This window comes from Penicillium daleae (genome assembly GCF_028827525.1).
Source record: "Penicillium daleae strain IBT 16125 chromosome Unknown utg000005l_segment0_segment0, whole genome shotgun sequence".
NCBI classification, from domain to species: domain Eukaryota; kingdom Fungi; phylum Ascomycota; class Eurotiomycetes; order Eurotiales; family Aspergillaceae; genus Penicillium; species Penicillium daleae.
Window position 1 is genome coordinate 3,156,778 of NW_026623153.1, and position 21,372 is coordinate 3,178,149.

The 21,372-nt window shown below is 49.7% G+C and overlaps 9 protein-coding genes across 9 annotated transcripts; 6 read left to right on the forward strand and 3 right to left on the reverse strand.

Moving 5' to 3' along the window:
• Positions 1–211: 211 nt before the first annotated feature.
• N7458_005309 (bZIP transcription factor) lies at positions 212–1,484 on the forward strand (the record flags this gene model as incomplete). The annotated part of the gene is made up of 2 exons (XM_056908691.1): positions 212–373; positions 441–1,484. The coding sequence occupies 2 exons, from the start codon at positions 212–214 to the stop codon at positions 1,482–1,484; spliced, it is 1,206 nt and encodes a 401-aa protein (XP_056767309.1).
• A 349-nt stretch (positions 1,485–1,833) lies between these two features.
• N7458_005310 (GNAT family N-acetyltransferase) lies at positions 1,834–2,526 on the reverse strand (the record flags this gene model as incomplete). The annotated part of the gene is made up of 1 exon (XM_056908692.1): positions 1,834–2,526. The coding sequence occupies one exon, from the start codon at positions 2,524–2,526 to the stop codon at positions 1,834–1,836; it is 693 nt and encodes a 230-aa protein (XP_056767310.1).
• A 526-nt stretch (positions 2,527–3,052) lies between these two features.
• On the reverse strand, positions 3,053–7,172 carry N7458_005311 (ABC transporter ATP-binding protein; the record flags this gene model as incomplete). The annotated part of the gene is made up of 3 exons (XM_056908693.1): positions 3,053–6,045; positions 6,112–7,033; positions 7,125–7,172. The coding sequence occupies 3 exons, from the start codon at positions 7,170–7,172 to the stop codon at positions 3,053–3,055; spliced, it is 3,963 nt and encodes a 1,320-aa protein (XP_056767311.1).
• A 944-nt stretch (positions 7,173–8,116) lies between these two features.
• On the forward strand, positions 8,117–9,126 carry N7458_005312 (alpha/beta hydrolase; the record flags this gene model as incomplete). Its single annotated transcript, XM_056908694.1, has 2 exons — positions 8,117–8,208; positions 8,403–9,126. 2 exons carry the CDS (start codon positions 8,117–8,119, stop codon positions 9,124–9,126), a joined length of 816 nt encoding a protein of 271 aa, XP_056767312.1.
• A 1,708-nt stretch (positions 9,127–10,834) lies between these two features.
• On the forward strand, positions 10,835–11,515 carry N7458_005313 (GNAT family N-acetyltransferase; the record flags this gene model as incomplete). The annotated part of the gene is made up of 1 exon (XM_056908695.1): positions 10,835–11,515. The coding sequence occupies one exon, from the start codon at positions 10,835–10,837 to the stop codon at positions 11,513–11,515; it is 681 nt and encodes a 226-aa protein (XP_056767313.1).
• A 730-nt stretch (positions 11,516–12,245) lies between these two features.
• Positions 12,246–14,262, forward strand: mirB (uncharacterized protein; the record flags this gene model as incomplete). The annotated part of the gene is made up of 4 exons (XM_056908696.1): positions 12,246–12,493; positions 12,558–12,828; positions 12,914–13,259; positions 13,331–14,262. The coding sequence occupies 4 exons, from the start codon at positions 12,246–12,248 to the stop codon at positions 14,260–14,262; spliced, it is 1,797 nt and encodes a 598-aa protein (XP_056767314.1).
• Positions 14,263–15,203: 941 nt separating this feature from the next.
• N7458_005315 (fungal specific transcription factor domain-containing protein) lies at positions 15,204–17,832 on the forward strand (the record flags this gene model as incomplete). The annotated part of the gene is made up of 6 exons (XM_056908697.1): positions 15,204–16,108; positions 16,253–16,461; positions 16,520–16,652; positions 16,708–16,935; positions 16,988–17,143; positions 17,199–17,832. The coding sequence occupies 6 exons, from the start codon at positions 15,204–15,206 to the stop codon at positions 17,830–17,832; spliced, it is 2,265 nt and encodes a 754-aa protein (XP_056767315.1).
• Positions 17,833–17,988: 156 nt separating this feature from the next.
• On the reverse strand, positions 17,989–18,987 carry N7458_005316 (sugar phosphate isomerase/epimerase family protein; the record flags this gene model as incomplete). The annotated part of the gene is made up of 1 exon (XM_056908698.1): positions 17,989–18,987. One exon carries the CDS (start codon positions 18,985–18,987, stop codon positions 17,989–17,991), a length of 999 nt encoding a protein of 332 aa, XP_056767316.1.
• Positions 18,988–19,761: 774 nt separating this feature from the next.
• On the forward strand, positions 19,762–21,183 carry N7458_005317 (phosphatidylinositol-specific phospholipase C; the record flags this gene model as incomplete). Its single annotated transcript, XM_056908699.1, has 1 exon — positions 19,762–21,183. The coding sequence occupies one exon, from the start codon at positions 19,762–19,764 to the stop codon at positions 21,181–21,183; it is 1,422 nt and encodes a 473-aa protein (XP_056767317.1).
• Between the last annotated feature and the right edge of the window lie 189 nt (positions 21,184–21,372).

Consider the following 21,372-nt stretch of genomic DNA (forward strand, 5'->3'; position numbering starts at 1 on the left):
TAGTTTAGTCCTGTGCATCTTCATTGAGTACGTCGGGCCATGTAGGCCAACTATGCAGAATATCTGCGTGGGATTAAGTGGCCAATGAGAGGGTCGTACAAGGCGCACTAGACATTTAGCGTGTCCACTGTTCGGGACTGGTGTTATTTTTAGACAGACTATTTCTAGTCACATTAAGTCGTTCTTGTTCGTGTGCCCATATACGATCGCGATGTCTTCGAACTCGTCTATTCCAGAGACAGATTCTAATGGGCTGTCTGGAGTGCCAGGCGAAAGTGAGCGATGCCCTTCAAATTCGGATGACCTTCGTCGATTGCGTACTGGAAAGCGAGGCAGACCACCGATTGACCCTTCGCAAAAAGGCGTAGCAGAGGTATGTTTAGGAACTTCCTGCTCGCTCCATTCCCCTATACCTGACTGGATCATTCACTGGTGGATAGAGACGCCGTAACCAAGTCAGGAAAGCACAACGGGCATACAGATTTCGGAAAGAGGAAGAAGCTACTTTTCGCATGAACTACGTGCAGGTACTGGAAAATCGAATCAGGCAGATGAGACAGTCTTTCTTCGAGCTGGCATCCCACGTCGAAAAGGCCCAAATTACCCACAGGGAGCCGAATCGCACATACGAGCTCCAGAGGATCATTCGCGACTTTTTATCTGCTTCTCAAACCATCGAGCCTTTCGGCGAGTCACAACACAATGATGGATATGCCATCAATGACTACCCCAGGAGTGACCCCACCCCGTTGAACCCAGTTGTGTCCTCCAATATCTACACCTCTTTCCAGACAAACTTGCCAGCACCAGCCAGTGTAGGGCCCCTCGAAACGCCAATGCCTATTCATGCGCCTCCTTTCGGGGATTATTTATTTTTCCCCGGATCAGGAGCCCCAATTCCGAGGACTTTCGCCCAGCGACTCTATTTCACTTGCATCAAGCGGGCCCACGGCCTGCTCACTAATCCACACGCCGATGGGGCTGAAGTTGCCCGCGTGTTTCAGTACTCGTTTCAGTACTCTGACGCCAGCACGATGATTTCGACTTTTGACGTCTTGCTACGAACCAACGCCGACTACCGAACAGCATATGTGTATAACTTGGGTGGTGCTGGTAGCCATTACCAATACAGGCAGACAGATCTCGACATTGTCCAAAAGGTCTCATTAGGACAAGAGACACCGGCTAAGAGCGACGATGAAACATGGTTCGATCCTCGAGATATCGAGGGTTGGCTTGAAGAGAATGGACTTGTTATTGGAGGGGCGCAGTCGTTCATGTATTTGTCGGACTTCAGGTCCTTCGAACCGTGCAAGGATATCACACCATGCCAAGAAACCGACCCCTTTTTGATTTCACGGCGGGATACTAGGCAGAGTGCTAAAGTTCTCAACGTGGACCGATTTCTTCAAGGTTTGTCATATTCCCCGCGTATCTGTATTTCAAAGATTTATTCCGGAATGCTGAACATGCAATCTGAATAGAACTTATCTCGAAGGGCGTGTGTTTAGGCTGTGCACCCGGATTCCGTCGCTTGGACGTTGAAGCAGCATTCAGCATCGCGATATCAGATGATGTGACTTTTATTCCTGAACCATAATGTCATCATCATAAACGGAACACCATATTAAGAAAACCGCTGGCCAGAATTTGCAATGTTATGAAAACGGAAGGGTTTACTCTTGTTAAGCGTGAAAATCAGCCTACTTCCGAAGGATCACAGTTCATGTTAACTGTTGAGTTGTGTTCTGCCAACAAATCAAGGTCGATTTGACCTGTACTCTCTCCTATCTTATATTGATTGCTTCATTGTAGCCCATATTAACAAACGGCTCACGAGCGACAGATCTCTAACATCATGATCAACCCCCTTCTCAAAGTGTATTTCTCCCCACTGATGTCTTCTGGTAGCAGATCTTTATCTCCGTTCGCAACCAATGCCTCAGCAAGAGTACACTTCCCAGCTTCCACAAACCCTAGCCCCCGATACAAGCTTACTGTTGCATGGTTTTCCGGCTTCACCATCAACCGCACCCAGACCTCACGTGGAGAACCCTGATATAAAGCTAAGTAACTCAACGCCTCCTGGCACAACCTCTTCCCAAGACCGCGGCCACGGTGATTGGGCAGAGTGAACAAGCTGAGCATCTGCCAGAGTTCCTGGTCTCCTTCATCTCTTGGCTTCTTCTGACCAGATTCCTCAGGTAGTATGAAGTCCTCTAGGCTCTGCGGGCCCCACAAAGTTAACTGGCCCACCCATGTGCTCTGCTCTTGAATTTGCGAGTCTGATAGGTTGGTTTGTGTTGGTTTCGCAGCACATATGAATGTCTCCTTCCAGTTTGCTGAGAGGCGGTTAACCCACTCCGTATCTGGGAAGGAAGATTCGATCTCGTAGGTCGAGGAAAAAGAGGTCGGTGCAACGGATAGGGCTTGGAGGCGCAGCTGTTTGTACTTTATGGCCGATGACACGATCGTACTGTCTTTCGCGATGCGAAAGAAAACGTACTCGAGAGGATCAGTTGACATGCTGAGTGCAATTATAGGTTCGGAATAGTTGGGAAAGTCCGCGTTGAGCAGAAATGTTGGGTTTAGCAAATGCTTAAATAACGGCCACTTGATGTGGTTCAGCAGTGGATACGGAGGACAGGTGGGGCTACACAATAAAAGATCACGGAATCAGAAAAACAAGCGGCCCGAGTGGTTTTAAAGCCCCTCGTTCAGCCAATACCCAATACCGCACGGGCATTATTTCGCTGAGCGAGGCTATCAGTGAGATTTACCTACCAGTACCTGACCCGACAAGTTATCGACAGCCCCACGTCCCACTGACAGCAAGGGAAGCCTCTTGTGTTATCAGTAAAACAGTGTCTAGGTCTTTTGGAGCAGCCTGCATGTTCAGATACGCATTGGATGTATGACAATGAATGTGTTCTGCTCGTTTGCCTAATATTGCGGACTTTTTCCAGTAACTAATAACTATGGTGATACCTCTGCAACTGGACGAAAATTCGAAAAGCTCATGAGCCGCTTAGGAGAATGGGGCCACTATTGCTCATTCGCCAACCGCTTGGTTAAGCGCATTTACTCGATAGCTCTCATTGCGATCCATTAACTCCGCATGAATCCCCTGATCGACACATCGCCCATTCTCAATCAAAAAGATGACATCCGCCCGGCGGATGGTATACAGACGATGTGCAATGGCGATGACGGTCATATTCTTTGTCGCCTTCTCTAAACCATCTTGCAACAACCTCTCCGATTCTGCATCAAGGGCACTCGTCGACTCGTCCAGCAGCAAGAGCTTCGGCTTTCGGACAAGCGCCCGTGCAATCGCCAACCTCTGTTTTTGACCGCCAGAAAGACGGTCCCCGTTAGGTCCACATTGTGAATCATAGCCATCAGGCAGCTGCGTGACTGTGTCGTGGATGTTGGCCAGCTTGCAAGCTTCTTCGAGCTCCTCCTGTGATACTGACTGACCGGGTCGCGCGCCGAGGGTCAAGTTGAAGCGCACTGTGCCATCAAACATGACACTCTGTTGCGGAACGTATGCGATCTCATGCCGGAATGAGTCGTCTCCGATCGCGATGTTCCGCCCACCAATTTTGACCATGCCTGACTCTGGTTTATACAAGCGCTCCACGAGCGAGATGATAGTTGATTTGCCGGCGCCACTGGGGCCCACCAGCGCGGCGAATTGCCCACGCTGGATGTTCAGATCCAGACCATGCAAAATGCGAGTCTCTGGTCGTGCTGGGTAGGAAAAGGTAACTTGGTTAAAGGCAACACTGATGCCACCGTCTATCAATGGTGCCTTCTCACTTGACTTGGGAGTGGCTTCGATATCCCTCACTGGTGTGAGAGCAGAAGAAAGCTTCCCGAACGAGCCCAGATCGAGCACATTTAACAAGCGACGAGTAGCTTGAAACGCACGTGAGACATCTGGTGCAAGGGCGAATGTCTGTCCCCATAATTGGGAGCTTACCAGCAGAGCCAGTTGAACAATGAAAAACTGCGTTTGAGTGTACTCGCCGGCGATGATGCGGGTTGAGCCCCACCAGTAGGCGAGCGCATACAGGAAGTTGCTCAGTCCGTAACCAACTGCCAGCCACAGGTTTGCCCATGCGCTCTGTTTGGAGATTTGCTGCATGGGAGCTTGCAATGAGCGACGGTACGTGCCGAGAATTTCGTGCTCCAAGGACAAAGCCATCACAGTTTTGATCGAATTGATAGCTTCGACGGTGATAGCATTGGAGTTCGCGAAAGCCTTCAGGTGCTGCTCCTCGAAGCTGGCCAGCGTACTAATGCGCATGTATCCCGCGCCTAATAGTAGTGGTACCACTGAAAGACACACAATCGCGATTTTCCAAGCAATGATGTGCGTCATAGTGATAGTCGCGATGAGACTGACCAAAATGGAGAGGATTGTACAGACAACGGAGCCGGTGAGACCACCCAGTGCCGTGCTATCCTTGGTGATCAAGTCGAGCAGAAGAGAGGAATTGCGGTCCTCCTCCTCATGCCAGGCCATGGGCTGCTCTAGAATTGATCGCAGCGTGAGAACGCGTACCTTGTAGATAATCTGCTCGGCGATCCAGCCGAAAAGGGACCAACTGAGGAAATTGGCAAAGAACTCGACGATGGCCAACATGAAGAAAAGCAACCCGAAAAGCTCCCCGGCATGACGAATAGAACTCGGTTGCTCGCAGTAGCTAAGTTTACCCACAACATTCCCGAAAATCACAGCTGAGCCGCAGTATGTGCCACCAATGACCACCGCCCCAGTGATTGCGACAACAAGCACAAACGAATATGGCCGGAAAAGAGAACCCATGGCCTTTGTTGTTGATGCCATAGTCCGTTGGCCTACAATCAATTCTGTGCCGGATTGCTGGGTGGCGACGTGTGCTTCTTCCTTCTCTGTTGCTGGGAAATCGATTGGGTTCGAAGCATCAAAGGATCCCGACTTGGCATGAAGCTCCTGGATTGAAGAGTTTGAATGTACCGAGTTCGATTCCGTGGAATCTATTTCGCTGCGATTGACGTTGAGATTCTGAAGACGAACAAGTTCCGCGTACGCGCCCTCAGCCTCGAGCAATCCTTGGTGTGTTCCTTGTTCGACCAATTTCCCTTGGCGCATGACAATGATATTATCCGCATTTTTGACTGTAGACAGTCTATGAGCAATCGTGATCATAGTGCGTCCTACAGCCACATGCTCTAGTGCTTTTTGAATACGCAGCTCTGATGCCGAGTCGACCGAGGCGGTGGCCTCGTCGAGAATCAGAATGCGTGGGTCCTTGACCAAAGCGCGGGCGAGGGAGATGCGTTGCTTTTGTCCACCACTGATGAGATGGCCTTTGGCACCAACTGATGTACCAAAGCCCTCGGGGAGAATTTGGATGAAACCGATCGCATCGGCTAAAGAAGTGGCATGGAGAACCAGCTGGAGAATTTCTTGAACTTGGTCTCCATGCGATTGCGACGCCAATGCAACATCTTGACCACCACGAACGGCCTCGGCAACGTGAGCAAGAACATCAGTCATGAGGACTGAATGTAGATGCCTGTGCTTAGGAGAGTTTACCAGACCAAGTGCGATGTTTTCGAGAATAGATCGATCAAGAAGGCACGGCTCTTGCTGCACGAGACTAATTTCGCCCCGGACGGACCGCACATTCAGATCTTTGACATTACGGCCATCTAGAAGAACGACGCCCTCGTTTGTATTGTACAACCGAGTAATCAGGCCTGCAACAGTAGATTTACCGCTTCCCGAAAGTCCCACGATGGCCGTTTGCCGACCAGCCGGACAGGTGAACGAGAGATCTTGCAGCACGGGCTTCTCTGGGCGCGAGGGGAATTTAAAAGAGACATTACGCAGCTCAATGTCTCCCATGGTATTTGATAGAACATGACCGGTATGCTCAGAAGTACCATCAATGCTCGATACATGGTTCATATCGGCTTCCAGCTTGGCAAATGCCACGGCCGCAGAATCGAAAGCACGCAGAAAAGGGGCGGCCTGACTGAGAACGAGAGAGGCTAAGTAATCCATGTTAGACATATTCTATTACAGGCTTGAGGTGAGTTAACGCATAATCAACGTACCATCTACAAGGATCAGGATAACTGTGAAAGTGGCTCCGACAGTGATGCCACCAGTGTTCGACTCGACGGCACTCGCAATCTGCCTGGACCCTTGCCAGAAGGCGAGACCATTTGCCGAGAATGCGATGAAATATAGGAGCCCAGCCTGAGCAGCCATGGCAATTGACTTCCACACACCAGCGGAAAGGCCTGGGCTCAAAACCTGGATAAACTTCTCCTCCAGCCTGGCATTGGCTGAGAATGCATGTACGACTGTAATATTCGAGAAAGCTTCAAGTGCGACTGAGGAAGCTTTTGCTATGCTTTCGAGCGAGCGCCCAAAGTACTTCTGCACAAAGTACCCGCCGCCTAGCGCCATAATGAGATACGCAGGGGTCAGGGAGACCAGCATACCGGCGAGCTTAGGATCCTTAATGAATGCGACGACATAGGCAGTAATGAAAAAGGAGATACTGTTGATCACGAGGCCTACTTTCTCGTTTGTACCCTGCTGCACAATGGATATTTCTCCTGTGATGCGCGAAGACACCTCGCCCGCCGGTAGATTGTCAAAGAAGGCCGCATCTTGGCGCAAGATGGCACTCAGATACCTTTCACGGAGACGCTGGGCCAGCCTTTCGGCACTGAGATTGAAGCACAGGGTATAAATATAGATCAACAAAAAATAGGCAATACCAACATAGACGATCAACAAAATCTTGGAGTTGATCCCGTCCTGGTAAGACGCCGCGGAGTCGGGATTGATCTCACAGGTGGCGGAGTTCAGCCCATTGACTAGTTGTCCAAAGACAATAGACATAATAGGGAACGGAACCCCAGAGGCAATTGCGGCGAGAAAGCCAATGACCAGGATAATGACATCCTTGGACGAGGGGTTGCCGCAAACGAGCAGGCGGACGAAAGAGGTCGCCCGGCGCCAGAACTAAAGATCGACCATGTTGATGAGCATCGGCTTGGATGAATGCGGCGGTCAAGTGCCAAAGGTTAACTGAGAAAAGATTAGTGATACTTACTTTCTTAGATGACTCTGCCTCTGCTGAAGCTTTGGGTACAGCCGCCATAGTGTCGTTTGACTGGCGTGTCTGTTCAAGGTATTGCAGCGATGCAGAAGAAAGATCTGATAGAAATCCGCCAGATCAGATAACCACATGCACGAAATTCAAAAGAATAACATTCGGTAAGACTAAGCGCATATCGTTTGTCATTATTCATGAACTTTCTATCATTAATGGGCTTCTCTCATCGGTCAGTGTGACGATCAGTGGGGTCTTTTCCAGTACACAGAGTAGACGCTCCACCCACCTCAAGGGTCCAGGTCTGCCGAGAAGACCAATATCCGATATCGGGGGGTTGTTTTGGTGGGAGGAAAAGACCACAGGGAAGATCAATCTTATCAGATCACGCCACAGAAGACTCTTCTCTGAACGTAAGACGCCAAGGGGGTGCGGGATCAATCCGAGGATGAAGGATGCAGATGGACAAACTAACGAAATAACGGATCCACAGGTTTAAGGTTTCACTTGGCGGGTGATTCCGCTACAGCATTATTATGTACTCTGTACCCTTGTATATACGGTTGTTTTACTTATAGTCTTGCGGCACGAACATACGTAACAAGGCCAGACAGTCCAATCATAAGGGATAGTCGCGTCGGCGGAAATAATAAAAATGATCAATTCTGTACGGCGCGGCGATCATCATGAGCTATCGTGTATGATCCTACAGCTCGTAATTTAACACCCAAAAGGTGGATCCCCTGAATGTCTCGGATGCATCCCTAAGAGGTTCAGTCCACGGTCTGGGCAACAACTGCTTGTCTCCTCTACGCTCGACGGCTCTAATGGTTATTATTTGTCCTCGTGATCTTGGATCCCTCAATTGCGTCTTCCATGTTTCTTCCATGCTATGCACCCTTCTTCGCAGACATAGCTCACATCCTCCCTGTGGTTTCCCCGTGGTTTCTCCAACCTTGCCTTGTCGGTGGTTTAGCATTCACAACTCAAGGATGGGTGAGACTGTGAGAATGGGTGATCGGCCGACTCCCGTCCCGCTGCCCAACTCAGAACAATTCTTCTTGGACAGTGACCAGGGCAGCAAGTATCTCATACAATTGTCTTGGCCACTACATTGGCCGGACAATTGTTCGTCGGATCGAGGGGCTCTTCCCATCATGTAAGCGCCCATAGATCCCTGCCGTTTTAACACAGCACCCCATTCTATCGCATTAAAGACTTAGTGGGATTTTTGCCTTGTGTTTCCTGTACTGACCCAACTGTTCCCGGTTCTCCTAGCTACATTGTCGACGGAAATGCATTATTCTTAACCGCGACGGAGGTGGCTTGGCGCCGAGCAGCTTCATCCCACTTTGCTGGCGGGGGCCTCATTGTCGCCATCGGTTACCCCGTGGCTGGCAAGCTGTACGATGCTAAACGCCGGAGTCTTGACCTGACACCACCCACCGAAAGCCCGATTCCAGGGGCTGGTGGTGCGGATGCATTCCTGGGTTTCATCGAAAAGTCCGTCCGGCCCGCTATCAAAGCCCGATTTCCGAGGGCAACGTTCTCCCGTGAAGCGCTGTATGGCCACTCGTACGGGGGATTGTTTGCCCTGCACGCTCTCTTCACCCGCCCCCACGCATTCGATTGTTACATTGCCAGTAGTCCTTCGATATGGTGGAATAGCCGCTGCATCCTACGCTCGGCTCAAGTCTTCTTAGATAACGCCAAGCCCTTGGATGGGAAATTACCGTCGCTTGTCGTGTCGTGGGGGTCCTGGGAGCAGAATCCGCCTCAGTGGAATGATGAGCCGCTGGATCATTACGAGGGCCGGAAGCAAATTGCCTCGGATTTGCGAATGGGGGACAATGCGTTGGACCTCGTCAAAATGCTATACGGATGTAATCGACTGCACAAAATGCAGGTGAAGGAATATGAGGGGGAAGAACACACAAGCGTCATGGCTTGCTCAATAAGCCGAGGCTTAACTGTGTTCTTCGAGGATTGGCCACTACATTAGTCATGGACGACAAGTGCTGAAGATTCCAAAATGTTAAATATGAGATTACAGTACATTGCATACACCATCGATAGATCACTGTTATTATTCGAAAATTTGATAGAATTATATTGCGGTGGGCTCTTGGATAACGAGCCAGCCCAGTGAACTTTGAACTGGTCATTACTAGTGAGAGCCCAACAAAAAAAAAGTAGAGCTCATCATTCTGGACTACGGAACAATTTCACAATCTGGATGTCTTCGCCTACACTGATCCTCGGCAGTCACCACCCTACAAAACTGTGCTTAGTGGTATGCATGGTCCGGCTCTGCTTTCTTCCACCTTGGCCGTCAGTAAGGATCCAGTGAAATGCTTCTCCGATTATCTCATCCTAATCTTACCCAGTGCTCTTACTCTAGAAGTGCCTGCGGTTGGGTTCAAGCGAACCCTTATTGTAAGACCTTATTGTAAGATACCCAAACAAAGAACAAACAACACCCAAACGGTTAAGGGTCGATCCTTAAGACCACTTCTGGTCTGTATTAGCTGCGCAGGTGGGTGGCCTTGGCATGTGATTGGTCCGAAACTCAGCACAGGAGCGTAATTTATACCATGGGGTATCAGATACGCCCAATTTTTGGGGCTGGGAATGCTACGGTTATCTCCGAGGAGCCGATCTTTACCCGAGATAGCTTCGACACCACCCGTGCCAAGCCTCAGCGGGAATTCAGCCCCCAATCTAATCTAATCTGATCTTGTAAAATACGTTCGTGCATCATGTATTGAACGAAAAATCCCGCAACCATGTTCTTGCATGGGACTAGCAGCTGCATGTCAGCGGGTCCCTAGTCAGGTTTTAAAATGAAATATCTGGTCTGGCCCCCGAGCTATGAGTACGAAAACCCTGTTCATACAGAACATTACGAGCTGTTTTGTAATGGGGTTGGTGGAGACCTGTTCTCCTCAGAAAATGGATCTACAGGGTCTTGGTCTTATAGACTTCATGTTCTGGGCCACCATGGCAGTACCTTCAAACAATGGGCAATGTGCCACGGCAACGCAGGGATACCAGACAGATTCGAATGAATCGTGCAGGGTTCTGGATACTATGCCTCTAACCTTCTAACCAGCAACTTTGGCCGCTGTCACTGTTCTTGAGAAATGGCTACAGCGCATTGAAATAACACTTTAGCCATTTCACAGTCATGGACTACCACGTAGACCGAAATGGAATCGATATCTTCAAATTGCCATCAAATTCTGGGACGCAAGGCCCCATGTGGATATTCACACGCTTACAGAAGCATGATTCAGGCAAGATCTTCAGCGCAGAGTGCAGAAAGGAATGAAGTCGGATTCGTGCATTATTATGGGTTATTATTCTCATCGTTCACCTCGATTCGAGCGCCAATCGGGGCTCTCAATTGACAAAATACGGGAATTCGGAGGATAATCATGTGTATAGTAGCATGCCGAGACAGATCGCCCTTTTTCAGTGCATAAAGCTGTACCCTGTCAAAAAGTCAGTAGGCAACTCCTAAGAGAACACCCAGAAACATGAAGTATATAACAGGCATGAGAGAACACATGAGAAGGCTGAAGAGCTCACAACACGCTTCGACCACCATTACATCTCTGTACGCTTTCAACAACCTCCAAACCTAGGAGGCATTCTCCTATCATCATTTCTATCCTCCCACTGCGCACAAAATAACACAACTCTGAACAATGGCTGCTATCGAGAAGGTCCAGCCAACGCTGCGAACAAACCGCCTGGAACTGGTGCCTTTCGGGCCTGAACACCGGGAGCACACCATGAAGCTCGATATGGACCCGAAAGTGATGAAGCACGTCGCATTCGGCCGGCCATTCACCGAGGACGAGGCCATCCAGGTGCACACCTGGCTGATGAACTGCGCGAACTTAGTTCCCGGTTTCGGAACTTGGGCAGGGTACGCCCAAGGGGAGTTCGTAGGCTGGTGGATCCTTGGTCCAGTCCCCAAGAAGGACAACCCTGAGAAATTCCTGACCGACCGCACCGAGTACGGATTCCGGGTATCGCCGAAGTTCTGGGGGCAGGGGTATGCAAAGGAAGGGGCGCGAGAGATGATTCGACATGCCTTCGAAGACTTGGGACTAGTGGAGGTGATTGGTGAAACGATGACCGTCAATAGCGCTTCTCGCGCCGTAATGGCTGCTTGTGGGCTGAGGCATGTTGATACCTTTTTCAATACATACCCAACACCACCACCCGGAATTGAAGAAGGTGAAGTGCGGTATTCAATTACAAGGGATGAATGGTGCACAAAACAAGATATTCGGGCACCACAAGGTTCGGTTCGATTGAGGTGGTCGCCTAGCACGGCCTTGTACAAATTGTATTGCTACTTGTTGAAGGTGTTGCGTTAGTCGAACACTACAGGGACTCTGTATATACGAATCGTGAGGCAAATTTTACTCTGATCCTGCAAATGTAGTTTCTTAAATTCTATACCTTCTATCCTCATACAAACAGGTTCAATTCCCTCGTGATGAACACAACGCGCAGTGCAGCAGGCCAAAGTAATTAGACATGCAGTAGCGTGGCCAGCGCAATTGTAATTTCCACTGTTTCGCAGACCATGACGAGTTGATAGTGATACTCATATCGTATTCCCGCAATACTATACTAACCGCAGTTACAGATGTCAAAGGCACAGTGCGTACATTATTCGTACAATTCTAAAGCCCATCAAATGCCTCTCAGGAGATGGTAAGAGCCTCCTGGCCCCGGAGGTACGATTTTGCTTGTGACTATAGAAGCTCAGCCAGGCTAGTCTCGGCTTAGCGTCGGCCACTGGGATAGGCCCGCCGGTACAAGGGTGGTAACGCTGGTAACATCGAATTCCCAGCTCGCGCCGACAGTTCGACTTGGCTTTCGTCTTTTTCTTTTTCTTTTTCTTTGCCGCGCAATGCACGCCTTCCACTAATCTTACGTAAAGATTAGATCGGCCCATTGGAGCGGGATCGGATGTAGACTTAGGGGAAATATTCGCGTTTGCTTAAATATTAAATATCAATCTGCTGTCTCGATGTAGCTCACCCATTTCCTGCTATCCAAAGTTCTTACTGTGATTTCTTCGGCTCTGACCAAATCACAATGGGGTTCCTGAAGAAGTTTCATACCATAGTTGGCGACAAGTCTGCCAGCACCGAGGCTGCCTCAGTTGACGATCCAAGTACTTTGCAAGCAAAAGCCGGTGACAAGGAAGCGGGATATCCAACCGCGAACGATGTATCAAACAACGACCCAGAGAAGCCCGCAGAGGATGCTCAGGCCGGTGTGAAGAAGATCGAGGCGGTCACTATTGCCTGGAGCAAGTCGTCTGCCTATCTGGTGCTAGTTCTGTAGGTTTCGCATCCTCGTGAGGAACTTGCTGTGCTCTACTAACTGGTCTTTTTTCCTTGAAAGCATCTGGTTCCTCACTTTGGTCAATGATTTCCGAGGATCGATGACGTACAGTCTGAACTCATATGCGACAAGCTCTTTTGCAGGGCATTCGCTGCTGACCGTCATTACTATCGTGGCCTCGGCCATGGCTGGCTCCGTCTATATTCCCATGGCTAAGGCGTTAGATCTCTGGGGTCGCGCTGAGGGTTTCCTCGTCATGATAACATTCTGCGTTCTCGGCCTGGTTTTGCTCGCTGCGTCCAAGAATCTTCCGACTTACTGCGCTGGACAGGTAAGATGGGGGTTGCACTACTCCCAGAATTTTCCAGTGATATTTAGTATGAAAACTGTCTGACACGCTACTTTTATAACCTTAGGTTTTCTACTCCGTCGGCTTTGGAGGTCTGGCCTATACATGGGATGTTCTTGCTACCGATGTGACCAATTTAAGGAACCGAGGGTTAGCTTTTGCGTTCACCTCATCTCCGGCATTGATCTCTGCGTTTGGAGGATCCAAGGCAGCTGGCGAGCTGCTTGCACACTCTACTTGGCGCTGGGGCTATGGCATTTGGGCCATCCTCGTGCCCGTCTTTGCCTTGCCAATTTACTTCATGTTGTCTTACAACCTTCGCCAGGCGGAGAAGAAGGGCATCATAATCCGGGAGAAGAAGAAGTGGGACATAAGCCTTCGGAGTCTCTGGTGGTTCATCATCGAATTTGACTGTAAGAACTACTCACAATAACCTTGAAATCTCTTGCAATGCTTATGCTAATGCTCTTCACTCAATTCATAGTACCTGGAGTTGTCCTCTTTGCTGGTGGCTTCATCGTCTTCCTTCTTCCCTTCACTCTGGCGGCAACGGCCCCTCACGGCTTCCAGACGGGCTATATCATCGCCATGATTGTAGTTGGCTTGGTCCTAATTATTGCCTTCTGGTTCTATGAGATGGTCGTCGCCCCGGTGCCGTTCCTGAACTATAAGTTCCTGACCGACCGCACCGTTCTGGGTGCTTGTCTTTTGGATATGACATACCAAGTTTCATACTACTGCTACGGCAGTTACCTCTCCTCGTTCCTGCAAGTCGTGTATGAGTTGGACGTGGCGACCGCCGGATACGTTGGCAACACGTTTAGTGTGGTCTCATTTGTCTTCCTCTTCATTGCTGGCTGGCTAATCCGTGTGACTGGTCGTTTCAAGTGGATTCTTTGGATCTGTGTCCCCATGTACATCTTTGGTCTGGGTCTGATGATCCATTTCCGTACGCCAGGAGGATATATTGGCTACATTGTCATGTGCGAGATCTTCTTTTCCGTTGCGGGTAGCGTGTTCATCCTCTGCGTGCAGCTAGCTGTCCTCGCATCTGTCGATCATCAGCACGTCGCCGCCGCGCTCGCTTTGCTCTTCGTCATGGGCAGCATCGGTGGCTCCATCGGCAGCGCCATCTGCGGTGCCATTTGGACGAACACATTCTTGAAGAAGCTTGAACAGGTTCTCCCAGCCTCAGCTCAGCCCAACCTGATGCTTATCTACGAAAGCCTTGTTGAGCAGCTCAGTTATCCGGTTGGGAGTCCAACCCGGGACGCAATTGTCCAAGCTTACGGCTACGCCCAGACTCGCATGCTCATTGCAGGCACCGTGTTTATGGTTCTCGGCTTCATCTGGGTTGGAATGATGCGAAATCTCAACGTCAAGAACATGACTCAGACCAGGGGTAACGTGTTTTAGAAACAAGCTCGCAGCCCTGCCTCATCATCGACTTAGGTTTTGATCCAAAAACTTGTACTACATAAATACCAACTAGTTGGCACGCCTGAAAAGATGATATGATATGTTGTCAACGATTTTGCACGATGTGGAAAATTGACAAACATATATCCGACTGAAGAGGTTAAATGATCATCAATGGCTCTGGTGCAATAGATAGGTTGATGTACCCTCACCTAGTGACACTCAATATAGCCTCAACGAATAATCAGGGCGGACGCCCTTGAGCTTGCCCGAGAAGCGCTGTTGTAGTTGCCGTTGAGTCAGGACGGATTTGGCACTTCTTTGGAATCTCCGGGATTCAGTTATAGGCTTTGAATAAGTAATATCGGTCTCGATTTAATTCTCAACTCCTCTAACAAATTCCCACTGAGCCAAGATTCAATCGCTATTGTAAATTCGCATGGACTGCATAAAGTTGACATTCTGATTGGTCAGTCCGTGAATACAATGTGGGTCTATCGGACCTACCTTCGGGCAATTCCCGAAACCTGTCGGCTGTTGCCAACTTCAACCCATCAAACGCTTGTCTCGATATCCATATCTATAGGATAATCGAGGAGATGGTGGGGTACATCTTTCAAGATGGCGCCAACTAAAAAAGATGCGAAACGAAAATATGTCACAACCGCCTGCGACGCCTGTCGGGGGAGCAAAGTAAAGGTCGGAAATCGGTTTCCTGAACTGCCCATAAGGCTTACGGCATCAGTGTTGATAGGAAACTCAGCTAACTCATTGGTGAAACAGTGTGATGGAGTCCAGCCATCTTGTTCAAACTGCCAGAACAAGATGAAGGAGTGCACGTACCGTGCCGGATCAGACAAGAGAAAGTGAGTGCCTGCAATGTCCAATTTGCCCAGTACCCTGCCAGGGTGCCAATCAACGCTGCACGTACTCAACAGATGCCACTCAGGATATCTCTTCGCTTTGTGGTCGATCTCCTTGTAAACCGACTAGATGAACTGTCTCAATATCTCATTGACCAGGGATTATCTCCGCCTCCCATGTTTAATGAAAACGAGATTGCGTTAAAAAATGCTTTAGAAACTCTTGGACTTGGCCATGTACAATTGGCCCTGGAGATGATTGAGACTAAGGATCGGCAATTGGCACATTTTTCCCTCGCAGGAACTACCCAGGCTCTGCTTGAGGATACAGAAGGGGCAGGCCTTGAGATCGACCTCAGCGAGTTGAACACAAACATGGATATATTGGCGCGACCACTGGGTACTGACGGCTATGAAGAAATCCACCAACCTATATCACGGACAAGGTTGACTCTCCCTGAGATGGCGGACGACTCGCTGCCGCACCTTTTTGAAGACGAACTCGTTGATTTGGGGCGCCTCTCGGATTTGGGCCGAGAGACAAGTCCAAAAGACTCTTCACTAGCGGATTTCCCTGAATTTTCCCCATCTATCCAATCAAATAAGCAGCAGCCAAATGATCTACCAGAGTTGGAATCTCCGAATCGCTTTCCAAGAACAACGGACACCGCATCAAGTGGTGATGAACTGAAGCAAAACACAAATAGCAACGAAGACATGGAAGATATTGTGCACCGACTTTCAGACCGAATGGGAAGTCTACAGATTGGATCTGATGGACAAGTGCGATATTATGGCCCGACGTCTCACTTTAACTTGCTGCGAATGCCTACCCCGGACAAGCTAACCATCCATCGCAATGTGCGAAAAGACGGGCAAGACTACCTCTATCGCATGGGGATCGGGAAAAGTGTGCCTCCTGATTTGGAAGCTCACCTGATCAACCTTTTTTTACATGGCACAATCCTTCATTCGATGTGGTTGATAGGACAATGTACGAGGAGGCAAAGCGGCGTTGGCAAGATGATATGGAAGACACGCCGTATTATTCAGAGGCCTTGACCAATGCCATGTCTGTCTGCCCGATGCATATTACCTTCCATTATTATCGCTGACCTATGCAGGTGTTGTCTTGGTGCTGCATTCGAGCCTCGCTACCATCCGAATTTTATCACATACCCAAAATCTGTCTCGGACTTCTTTGCGGATCGTGCTAAGACATTGCTTGACATTGAGCTTGACTCACCATGCTTGGCGACTGTCCAGGCAATGGTAGTGTTGAGTGGACACGATATAGGCTGCAAACGCGATGCAAGAGGATGGCTTTACAGTGGTTAGTGTCACATCGTCACTATTATGAAGGATCAGGAGAAAATCTGACGGCTTACTAGGAATGGCTATGCGACTTGCTTTTGATCTTGGACTACACCTCGACATGTCACCCTACGTATCAGACGGGTCGATTAGCGCGGCCGAGGCTGAACTGCGACGCAAAGTTTTCTGGGGGGCTTACACGCTGGATCAGTGAGGAAGACATCCTTCAATAATCTAGGAATTCACTGACACGAAATACTATCAGACACTGGGGCTTCCTCCTTGGACGTCCATTCAGAATCAATATGGAAGATGTCACCGTTGACAAGCCTGGCCGCGATCCGAGGTGGGATCAGGCTCAGCGATGGACTCCCTACGGACTCCCGTATCCCGTGTCGTCTGCAACGGACTCGCCCATTGTGAATCCAGTCACAGCTCTGAGTCAGTATCGTATTTCACTATGTGAGATCATGACGCCGTTAGGACATGTTTTGTATGTACTACTTCAAACCACCCAAGTACCACCACTAATATCTCTCTTCCAGGTACGGATCTTCAAAGATATCGAAACATGATCTGCAAAGTCTCAATGCAAGGACTACCCAAAGACTTCTCCAATGGAAGGCGAATTTGCCCAAGCCTCTGCAAGTGGACCTCGACAACTCATCTATTCCCTATCTGCCACATGTGCTACTGCTTCAGTAAGGATCCTCGTGCCACAATCTCTCGATCGTATATCTAACATCATGGATTTAGTATGCACTATCACCAAGCTATCATTCACGCACATCGACCATGGATCTCTAAAAGTTCGATTCAACCTCAACCCGCTCAAGGTCCCGGCCATAACCACGCTCGCAAAATGTGTGTCGAATCCGCAACCGCAATTGCTAAACTACTTCACCTATACGAATTGCGCTATACTTTCCGTCGCATGAACATCCAAGCAGTTGCCATAACATGCTCCGCGGCCCTGATATTGATGTTTGCGACTATTCTCAATCGAGACTTCACCCATGACCATGAAACGGTGGCCCATCTCAGCCTTTGTTTTAGAGCACTGGAGGAATTTGGTCTCTCATGGGAGAGTGCCAAACGAGCGCAGAGCTTCTTACTCCACATGCAGGGATTATGGGAAACGCGGGTCCGTCCCTATCGTTCAGCAAAGAGAGCCATGCCTGAAGCTCATGATAAATCTCGAGCACAATCACCTCAAACCAAGCGGTCACGCACTTCACCTGAACCTGGCTCTGGGGGGACTGATATTCCTGGGAACGATTCAATAGCGCAAGAATTACATGAGAACGATAATAGCCTAGTGGATTGTGACTCGGAGGATTTTGACTGGTTGTGGGCTGCTAGCATGGGGGCTGTTCCTCCTTCTGGGTGAGATGTATGGGGGTTTGAATGTTAGTTTCAGTAGGTGAAACTTAAAGTAATTTCAGAGTGATTACATGACTTCGAAGGTCAATTGATACAACACTTGGCCATGAGGTCACGCAGTCCATTCCATGATCTTGCATATTTCATATTCAATGTTTGGTTATCAGATCTTTGACTTTGCGGCATCCAGCTCATGTTTAAGTTTCCTCCAAGATTCCATACCTCGGATAGCAGCGTGTTCCACTCGACTGTCCTTGTCCCGCATACGACGATCAAATGTCTCCATAGACACCCAACCCTTGTAGCCTTTCTCAACAATCCATGCCCTCGCAACCTCAGCAACCGGCATATATGCACCAAGCTCGGCCTCATACGGAAATGGACGGGCATGTTTTGACCAGGTGAACTGTGGAGCTTCTCCTTCCAAATGCCACGGGTGCTTTTCGGAGAACGGAGGATCAAACTTTTCACCATCGGACAATTGTACGAAGAATATCTTTTCCAGTGGACAGTCTCGAACAAAACGAGTTAAAGAGTCACGCAAGATATTGTCTGCATTGGGATATTTTCCTGACGGAGCGAAGGGATCCGCCCATAACTTCGTGATAATATGAAAGGTATCGAGACATAACCCAAAGTTCTCTCGTGCGACTGCATCAACGAGCCTCAAGGAAGATTCCCAGGTGGAATGATAAGTCGACCAAGACATTGGCTCATAAGCAATTGACACAACGGGCTGTTCAGAGCTTGCCATGTCGCAAAGTTGCCGCAATTCGGTGATGATCACGTCTTCATCACCAATAGCATCAGCATCATATTGGGCAGGAACTTGCAAAAAGGGTGCACATAGTGTCCTGGCGACCTTGATCCATTGAGTTGCTTTCTTTAGTCTATCGAGCAAGGGGGACCGGTCTCCTTCATAGTTCTCGAAGGGGGCTAGCGAGAGGATAGCGAGATTACTCTCGTCACAGATCGCCTTTATCTTGGTGGCACCTTCGAAAATAGATAGCCCGTTGGACTGAGAGAATTTTTCCAGATCTGAAAATACAATTTCAATGCCGGCAAATCCGGCTTGGGCTGCATCGCGGATTTTCTGATCCAGAGCATGGGAAGGGTGTTGCCCCAGTGAAAGGCTGCCAATGGCCAGTTTGTTGGTGATCATTGTGGTGTGATAATAAGAAAGATATCAAGATGAGGGAAAGGATGTACTCTTAAGACAATATTTCGTTCTTCTTATAAAATTGGGATGGCTCCTGGAATTGAATCGCGAGTATAACGGCATTCGATTTCCGAGGCCAGCAGTTCGGGTTCACGGGGACATTCTCGTTGCAAGAGAGCTGCAAGTCGGTTCAAATCGGGCATAAGTTTTGAGTACGGTGGCATGTCATGTATGGATTGAATAAATTTTTTTTCCAATTTGCGGATGAATTTCTAGATAATAGGCTCGAAAATGTACTATCGCTGCATGTTTAAGAACAGGATCAAGGAGTATACTTCGTCTTGGGCGGAACTACCCCGCCTCCACAGGTGAACCCCTCCAAAAGACACGGGCATTGCTCCATCCACGATCGGCATGCATAGCACACGTCCATCATTCTATGGAGTACAATGCTCACGAAAAATCCATCATGATCCCTTGCACTCCAACGCCCTATGAGCTCTGCGAATCAAGACGACTGGTGCCTGGCACGGGGCGATGGGGAGCTTGGACTCTGGGCGTCAGCGTTCCTGTGAGCTTCGAATCAGCTTCGACTGCCAAGAGAGGAGCTCCACGACGCGCGATCGCCCGAAGATCGCCAATGGAGGGGTCTTCTTTTTTGCTCAGCTTGCAGCTCTGTCGTCCTTTGTGAGTTTCACAACTCAATTGGGACTCGATTGATTCTGCGCTGAGCTTCCACCAATTCCAGGAGCACTGAGTTCTCCCCCGTCATCCACAATGGTCGCCGAACTTCTCACTATCCGCAATAACACCAGCACTCCGATAATCCTCAAGCGCATTGAGCGCTTCGAGGCTCCCAAGGAGAGCAGAGGTGATGACATCGCCACATTGGCAAAGAACTTCACCCGGGTGTTGACCAACATAACTCGTACTGTTGAGCCTGTCAAGGCCATTCACGTCGACACTCGTCCCTTCGAGGAGCACAATGATGTCGACATCCGCGTGGAGCCCTTCACAACCAACAGGACTGATCGAAAGACATTCATCAACTCCGATAGGGAGCGCATGCGCCTGACTTTTGAGGTCGATGGCGAGCGTCACTCCATCCAAACGCCTGTGCCAACTACAGAGTCGGCCACCATGAATTCCGAGTCCGAGAACCCCAGGTACCGCTTCACGGGCATCTACGTGACCGCAGAGTCGCACCTGGCGATCTTCTCCTCGGCTAACCTGAACGCATGGATGGGCGAGCTGCGCGACGATACGCTGCTCTCCGCACTTTCCATCCCTGGCACTCACAACTCGCCTACCTGCCACGTCGCCCCGCCCTCAGTGCGCTGCCAGGCCGTCAGCCCGCGCGAGCAGCTGAAGAATGGAGTGCGTTTCTTCGACATCCGCGTCCAGCCCCAGTATCCCGATGACCCTGCAAAGGATGAACTGGTTCTCGTCCACAGCGTCTTCCCTATCTCGTTGACCGGTAACAAGTACTTCCGCGACCTGATGAAGGAAGTCAACGAGTTCCTGGAGCAGAACCCCTCTGAGACGCTCATCATCTCCCTCAAGCGCGAGGGTCCCGGTAACGCCAAGGATGAGCAGCTTGCCAACATTCTATCGCGCCATTACGCCCGTCCCGATAGCCGCTGGTGGGTGCGGCCCAAGATCCCGACTCTGGGCGAGGCCCGGGGCAAGGTCGTTCTCGTCCGTCGCTTCGATCTGCCCGATGAGCTCAAAGGAGAGCACGGCGGTAATGGATGGGGTATTGACGCCGCTGCGTGGGCTGATAACACCCCCAAAGCGACATGTCCCAGCGGCCATCTCTGTATCCAGGACTTCTACGAGGTCCAGGAGACCACCAACATCGAGAAGAAGATCGAGTATGTCAGGGAACAGATTGATCGGGCGAGTAAATGCCGCTATCCGTTCGGTGTGCTGCCCGGTCCGGTGGAGGCTCGCGAGTATCCTTTTTACATCAATTTCCTTAGTGCGAGCAACTTCTGGAAGACCAATACCTGGCCTGAGAAGATTGCTGCTAAGGTGAACCCCGCCACGGTGGACTATATCTGTCGTCGCCCCACCGACGGGGACGGTGACTGCTCAACCGGTATCTTGGTGACAGACTGGGTCGGTCTGGATGGAGATTGGGATCTCGTGCGCTGCATTGTCGGTATGAATGCCAAGCTGCGCTTGAGAGAGAACTAGGAGAGGCCATTGTGGTAAATAACAAGGAAGGATATTGTCACTTTCTTTGCTATCGTTACATATTCTCGCGTTGATATCCAGATCCCATTTCGGGGGAAACAATGTTCACTAAGATGTATTCGTTGTACAGTATACATTCATCCTAGATAGAAAGAACGACAAAAACCTAGGATCCTCTAGGATGCAGAA